This window comes from Triturus cristatus, chromosome 1_1 (genome assembly GCF_964204655.1).
Source record: "Triturus cristatus chromosome 1_1, aTriCri1.1, whole genome shotgun sequence".
NCBI classification, from domain to species: domain Eukaryota; kingdom Metazoa; phylum Chordata; class Amphibia; order Caudata; family Salamandridae; genus Triturus; species Triturus cristatus.
In genome coordinates, this window is record NC_140579.1 from 1,285,739,847 (window position 1) to 1,285,747,774 (window position 7,928).

General features: G+C 43.1%; 1 protein-coding gene across 4 annotated transcripts in view; it reads left to right on the plus strand.

Annotated features, from left to right (window-relative positions):
- LOC146871971 (translational activator of cytochrome c oxidase 1-like) overlaps positions 1 to 7,554 on the plus strand; it is a 70,888-nt gene extending 63,334 nt beyond the window's left edge. Inside the window, exons 6-7 of one of the 4 annotated variants that reach the window (XR_014981281.1) lie at positions 4,864 to 4,947; positions 7,032 to 7,147. Coding sequence is in view for 3 of the 4 variants with exons in the window: in XM_085652655.1 (XP_085508781.1) it covers positions 7,032 to 7,232 (201 nt within the window). In the remaining variant the exon portion in view is untranslated. Of the gene's footprint in view, positions 1 to 4,863; positions 4,948 to 7,031 lie in introns of all 4 variants that reach the window. The other 3 variants (XM_085652655.1, XM_085652644.1, XM_085652634.1) reach the window with 3 other exon arrangements.
- Positions 7,555 to 7,928: the final 374 nt, after the last annotated feature.

Below are 7,928 nucleotides of genomic sequence, written 5' to 3' on the forward strand. Positions count from 1 at the left end.
TCAGTGCTGGTGTGAAAGTAGTCCGCTTGTTGAATAGGATTTGATAGAAGCAAATGACCTCTTCTAAGGATCAAGATCTAAGTGCCTACTAAAGGGAATAATTCTCTGCAGATTTTAACAAGCATTTGCAATGCAATAGGTCTCGCAGTAGCGAGAGTTTCAGCTATTGGCATTGTAAATGACAAGGCTGTTTATGTGTTTGAAAACCTGCAAGCTGTGCGTAAACAAGCACTTTGTACTTATAGTCCTTGCTTACGATAAGCAAGGCTGGCAGTCTCTTTTACTGCCAGCATTGCTTCTCATAAGCAATGACTATACGTACAAAGTGCGTGTTTTTGCACTGCTTGCAGGTTTTTAAAACAAATGAATAAATACGGTTCACCAGAGCATACATTTATTGGTCAAATGCTGCGTATGAAACACCCAGGCAGGAAAATGTATTGACTGTCATACAGGATACTCCCTCTTGCCAGAGTAGGGCAGTGAACTGAGGGAAGAAAAGAGCGCGAAAGTTAAGAAAGGAAGAACGGAATATTGTGTAGAAATTGAAGAAATTACAGAGAAAGGGTATTGAAGAGGAGGGAGAACAGAAGTGGGATTGTGAAAGGTGGACCAAAGAGAAAAGAAGCAGAGGGAGGCTAAAAAGAATGACAATGTGAAGTGGAAGAGGACTGAGGAGCGAAAGGAGGTAGAGTTGGAAAGATGTGGAGAGCAGAAGATATTAGGGCAGAGAGGGACGGAGGGAAAGAGTATCATAGAGGACAGATGTAAAGGTCCGAATTCAAATGGACAGGGAGCCAGTAAGAAGCAAAAGGAAAAGACCGTGAGCGAAAGAAGAGAGGATGTTAAACTAAGCAAGAGGAAGGAAATGGAGCGAGAAAGAAAGGGAGAACAACAGGTGAGTGAGATAGCCGCGGGCGATATTTAGTACAAAAACAGTCCGGACGAAGTTTGTCCTCAGTACGGTTTAATGGACAGAGAACGTTTAGGCAGTAGTAGTGATTGTCTTGGTTCCCTGCTTCACCCTGTTTCACCACCTGCCCCCTCCAATCTGCACTGATTGAGCTACACTGCTGCTCCCACCCCTCTCCTCTGCACTCACTCCTGCCAGCAGAGGAAACATGTGTTCCCTATTTCTGCAGGCCGTGCCAGCTCTAGGGCGCGAGCCTGTTTGCCAGATGAGAGTGTTTAACCTCTCTCTAAATACTTATAAGGTCCCAAAGGCGAGACTGATTGCATTGTTGACATCTGTAAAACATAGAGAGGGGGTGAAGGGACTCATTCTAGGACAAGTGAGGCGGTGGAGGGACTGATTCACTTACATGTTATGTTATGTTAATTTAGATTTGTTGAGCGCTTAATACCCAAAAGGTCTCTAAGCGCTGTAAGAAGAGTAGCGTTGAATCCAAGCAATACAGTTACAGTTACGCCCAGGCTTCTGTGAACAGGATGGTTTTTAGTTGTTTTCTAAAGGGGAGAAGGCGGTTTTCCGCGCAGAGTTGTCTAGGCAGCCTGTTCCATAGAGTGGGGAGGAGGGAGGAGAAGGCCCTTCCTCCTTTGGTGACGTAGTTGAACCTTGGGCAGTATAGGAGGCTCCCTGTGGAGGACCTAAGTGTGCGCCCTGGCACGTAATTTGTGAGTCTTTGCTTGATGTAGATGGGGGCTTGGCCATAGATAGCTTTGTGGGCGATACACAGGCCCTTAAATTTAGCTCTTTGTTTTACGGGCAACCAGTGGAGGCGTTGTAGAAGGGCTGATGCTCGCGTGTGCCTCGGTAGTTTAAAAATGAGCCTAGCGGCATCATTCATAATTATCTGTAGTTTTCTCACTAAGGAGTCCGGGAGTCCAATATACAAGGAATTGGCGTAGTCAAGGCGAGCCAAGATAATGGCAGACACAATAGTTCTCATGGCGGACAATGAGAGAATGGGGGAGAGCCTCCTGAGTAGCCGGAGAAGGCCCACACAGGTGCCAAATACCGTGGAAACTTGATTGGCTAGGGTGAGTTTGTCATCCACTTTAATTCCCAGGCTTTTAACCACTGGGATCGGGACTGGGGCCTCGCCCAACTCCTGGGGCCAGTACAAGGCGTTCCAGGGGTTGCGGTCATCCGTCATGGCAAGGACTTCGGTTTTGTCAGGGTTGATTTTAAGAGAGTTAGCCGTCATCCAGTTGACTGTACAGCGTAGGATCTCTTTTGCCCGGGATTGTGCTTGAGGGAAGTTATCAATGTGAAGGATGATTTGGGTGTCGTCTGCATAGTTGAAGATCTGACACTCCATAGCCGCCAGAGCCTTGATAAGTGGACTGAGGTAGATATTAAAGAGAAGGGGTGAGAGTGCGGACCCTTGCGGGACTCCACAGGGTAAAGAGCCTCTCTCCGAGACCCAGTCTCCCATCTGGATTCTTTGGGCGCGGTTTGTCAGGAAAGAGGTGATCCATTGTAAGACAGATCCCTCGATTCCTATAGATCCTAATCTTTCCAGGAGAGTGGCATGGTTGACTGTGTTGAACGCTGCCGATAGGTCTAGAAGGACCAGCACACAGGGCTTTTTAATGTCGGCAGTCCGTCTAATATCATCCAGTACTGATAGCATCACTAATTCTGTGCTATGGTGAACTCGGAAGCCGGCTTGCCTGTCCCCCAGGAGGTGATGATCCTCAAGGAATCTGGAAAGATTTTGCAGGACATGCTGTTCTAGTATTTTAGCAAGAAAGGGGAGTTGGGAGATAGGGCGGTAATTTTTCATGTTCGAAATATCCGCACTGGGTTTTTTGAGAAGGGGGATGATTCTGGCTTCCTTGAAGCAGCATGGAACCTCCCCCATCCATAGAGAGGAGTTTAGGAGTGCGAGGATGTCCTGCTCAATTTCTGGAAGTGCTAGATTGAATATTATAGGAGGGCAAGGATCGGCTGGCGAGCCTGATTTGATCTTTTTGGCCAGGCATCGGAGGGTTTCTATGTCAAGGGGTTGGAAAGAGGAAAGGGTATCTGTACTAGAGCCCTGTGAGGCAAACTCTAACCCCTGCATCGTGCCTAACAGAAATGAATGTGTACTTATGTAACGCAACTGGTGCTATGTAAAGTGCTTTGATACCCGATACCTTCGGATCAAGTTCGCACTATATATACATCTGTAAAAAAAAAAAAAAAATTAAGCTAGCAAGCAAATGTGAGTTACAAAACATAAAGCCAATGGTAAGCAATGGGAGGAATGCATTCCTAGGGAAGTTTTCAGCATGCCCCCAATATGTCTTTGCAACCTGTCAGCTGCACTCTCTGTTAGGCTTCGATATAAAACAGTAATGGTACATATTTATCATCCACTTTCAATTATATCACTCTGGAATGTGTTTCTCAAATCTTTTACATTTTCTGAGTGGCACTTGTGAGGTACAACTGTTATTGGAAAACGGCACCAACATAAACGTGAAATTTCAGTAAATCTGACCATATAACTAACACTTATCTTCTCCTTCCTAAATGATATGCAATTGAAGCACGATACATCTGTAACAATGTCTATTTAACTTACAAGTATACCTAAATACCTTTCTTAAAAACGCCCATCTCCGGGGTCCCCAATATGGTTACAACTATGGAAATGTATTGCAGGCCGAAAGATACAAGAAAATAACCTCAATTTCATAAGCCGGCCAAGACTATGCAGTTCTATACCACTTATATTAGATTAACTTCCTCTTTCCATCAAGGTATTTTCTGAATTCTGAAATTATACATTCTAGGAACACCTTGAGCACTCATCTTACACTCTTACTCGGCTCCCTTAACCTGAAAACGTTACTTCATTTTTTTTTTAAACTGACACTGTTGACATTTAATGAGCCATCTTAGCACAGGTTTTCAAGATTCAAGTATGGATTTTAGAAAAATGGAAGCTCCTTTAATCTTTTAGAAAAGTGGTGAAAGGAATTGAACATATACATTGATGAAGCTCTACATTTTGTACCCCAACCTCTCAATAATCTCCAGTTAAAACTAATTTAATACTATTTGATACAAGATTGCCACATCCAAATCCAGTTGACTAAATCATTTCAAATGCCTGTAAGTATAGTAAAGTGGCCAGACCGCCTCTAACCGTTGAATTATTTGGGCTAGTAGAATAAATATATACATAGTGGTCTCTGAAGACCAAGTGTACACAAAGTTAGAGGAAACTCTGCAATGGGCCACATCCATAACAGTCTTTGCAAAGACGAGAAGAAAATGTGGCATTCTCATTCTAACAGATCACCGTATAGTTGTACTAAACATTGGCCCCCATTCTCAGCTATAAATCTAAAGTTTCTCTTCTCTTGACAAACCTAGTTTACAAGTGCTTGTGCCATAGCCAGCCAGGACGTTCAAACTGAATTTAAAAATGACCAATCACTACTCTCCAACAGGCTCCACTGCCTGGGCTATGCTTTAACATGACGCTTAGGAACTGGCTGCAGAACATAGAGTTTGGAGAAACTATGGACTCTTGCTTGCTCATTGATCCTAACCCCCATGCGTTGTTTGCCCTACAGGACAGGCACTTAATTACATTACGGATGCAGTTGCCAGTTTGGGACTTTAACTTATAAATCCCGGCTATGATTTTGATAGTTTAATTAGCCTAAAGGGAGCAAACAATGATCAAGACACCCAGATAGCATTTGGTTCTCAATCTAATTATGGAAATAGTGTCTATGATAAGATACTGCAGTGTTTCGAAAAGGGAGGGTCGCGAGCGGATTTATAGTGGGTCATTGCAGTCTGAGCTATAAGTGTTTATCTTATCATATTTGCCAAAGACAGGTGTCAAATGTCAGGCTGTGACTTCTGATAATGTGCTGCTTATTCTTTTCACATAGGATTGGTGTTTACTTTTCTTTCTCTGACTGCAAAGTGAGAGGAGTTTCTAAAGTGAATAATGTGAAAATCTGGATGGAGTACAGGTGTGTCTAATGAAAAGGCTGTATGTAGGATATTGTTTTTATGCAATATACCAAATGTAAATACCTGTAAATGTACTGTACACAGTCAGCCTTTAGGAAAGCAAAAATAAAGCACAGTTTTTGTAATTCTGAAGTGTGATGAAAACAGAGATTTTAATAAGATCTCAACAAATCAAGGCACTTTAGTTGGTAATGCTCAAATGGGTACATTTTCACAGAAACCTAATTTCCACACATTTGTGTGGTATATAGTTTTATCAGTGCAGCTGTATGTCTGCGCAAAATTAATGGCCAATTCAATGCAAACTGTGCTGTCTGTAAATGACAATGCCCCCCCGCCGCAAGATCCTTTTAGTTGCATTCAAAAATTGTCCCTACTCATGTCCATTAAAGGTTGGTGGGTCGCATAAAGTTTGTCGTTCAACAAAAGTGGGTAGTGGCTCTAAATTTTTTAGAACAACTGAGGCAGAGATAGCCCCCTACTCTGATAGACTGGCACACTCAATCTGATCGATGCTAGGTCGCTAACATGATCCATGTCCTCAGCTGACATGCCATTCGCCTTCAATCGTGGCAAGGGCTCCTGAGGGACCTCGCAGTTTGTTCCCCATGTCCTGAGCCTTACATGTTAACACTGACTTTATCACTGTGGCGAGTCTTGCCAACTTGCTTTTGCAGCAGCCATACATTTGTCCACTCATTGTCCTACCCTAAACTGCTATACTAGGCTTAAACAATCTCGATTCACCTCCCTGGAGCTACCAGACTGATGCTGGGACCCTTTCGTGGCTATGTCTTAGACTTGACCCTAAATTATTATCCCTTTTATGACACCAACCCATTGATAGGGCACTGCCACGCCCCTGCTTTGCTGCCCTTACCTTTCTGCCGCAACCAGGTCTCCAAGCGTACATTTTTCCAAACGCCATCTTCGCAACACACGACTGTATGGATGGGCACACAACTCCTATTGCCGGCTCAAGTGCGGCTGGGCCACATATTCCTGCAGCACAGACGATCTCTTCCGGTGCATCTTAAAGGCTGGCGTTTATTTTAAGTTTCTTTAGGAAAAACAGGGGTATTGTGAGCTGCAGTTTTGAGCATCATGGGTGGAACTGACAAAATAAAGATATTTCATCTCTCACAGTTTAGTATTTTAATGTGTGCAGGTATGATAAAAAGAGCGCGTAAGCTTTCAAAATTATTGGTGGGAATTTCTTCAATTACATCGTAGGACGCGATGCCTATGAGGGAGACTTAAATAGCCTGTGAGTTTGGGCAAATACCTAATCTCCCCGTGCCTAAAAATGAATGTGTTCAACTGAAATGCAACGGGTGCTCATGGAAAGCGGTCTGATCGGATCAAGTTCCTGCTATGTAAAACTGTAAAGCGGTCTGATCGGATCAAGTTCCTGCTATGTAAAACTGCAAAAAACCATGCACGTGCACATCACCTGTCCGTGCGCGCACATGAGTCTCCCTTCGCGCACCAAACCGACAACAATAGTCTCGCCAAGGCGAAACTGCCCATGTGCTGCATTCGCTAGGCAAGACCTAAAAGACCTAAAAATGGGACAACTAAGTTGAAGCTCAGGGCCACTACTTCTCCAGTAAAGTTGGAGCATGCAACGTGCTCCAGACTAAAAGAATTCAGTGTTGTATTAAACATTCCACTCTTAACATGTGGAATGTATTTTTGTTGAATGAAAGGTAATATACAGACAGTTTGTGGAATGTTTTAGGAACACAACAGTGCATGATCATTTTCGTGTACCACTGGGAAATGCAAATCTGTTTTGCGCCTTGAAGCTAGGGACTCCTATTTATGGTCGACCTTAGAGTCCCATGTATCATGCTAGTGGTTGGTTGGGTAGGTAGATGCACACTTGGCCTCAGCCTCAAATATATATCGTATTTTATTTACCACTTTCTGCCCCTTCATGAAAGGAACCAATTGAACTCATACATTTACAAAATAGAAGCACCAAAAATGTTCTAGTTTAGTATGTTTAGTTGATCTGATATGTTTTCTTTCATAATATTTAACTCTTGTATATTTCCTCTGTTTCTTCTTATATCTCCAGTTTATTTGTGATGTTCCTTTTCTGCGGGAGGTGAGAGAAAAGTTGGACTTGCTTGGCTTAGTCTCAGTCTCGACAGAGTTTGAATTCATCCCAAACACGAAGGTGTCTTTGTCGGACACCGATATGGAAAACGCCTCCAACCTTCTCGGACTTCTCAGTGCCCATCAGGATGTCGTCCGTGTCTATGATAATATTGAGTGAGACGCAGGTCATATGAATGACCTACCAGTGTCCTTCTGCAAGAGAAAAGACAGAAACATCTGAAGCATGTGTACATTGCAGTTACAGTTGCTTGGATACATTTCTAGAGCTAAAGTTGGATTTATTACTGATTGAACTTAAAAGGAGTACTTTGTGCACACCTATGGTAGTCATGCATAAATAATGTGGTAAAACATTCTATGTATTATTTTATTGCTGTATTCCTCACTGAACTGAGTCTATAGATACTAAAATACATATTTGTTTCTTAATTCGTATGTGAGGTGCTGGATGAATAAAATCCTTCTTGCTAAAGTTATTCATGCCTTAATTCTGAGAATCCATTGACTGTATTTTCTCCATCCTTACAGCAGGTGAGGCTGATGTTACCTCAAGTGTGTACAAAAAGCTGCTTTGTGAAAAGCTGCTAATAGATCCAGGGAGTGTCCGTAATGTATTCCGAATCCCACTGAGGGAAAAATGTATTGAAGGGGATGTATGTTGACACCGGTGGTCCTGAGATCTAGAGCAGAGGTCTTCAAACTGTGGGGCGCACCCCCCTGGGGGGCCGTGGCAGTGTTTTCAGGGGGGCGCGAATGCCTCAGTAAGAAGTTGTAAATGAAAGTAGCCTGGAAGCACGAATTTGTTAATTTACTGTGTTTCCAAGTTGTCTTCATTTACAAACAGCAGCTGAAG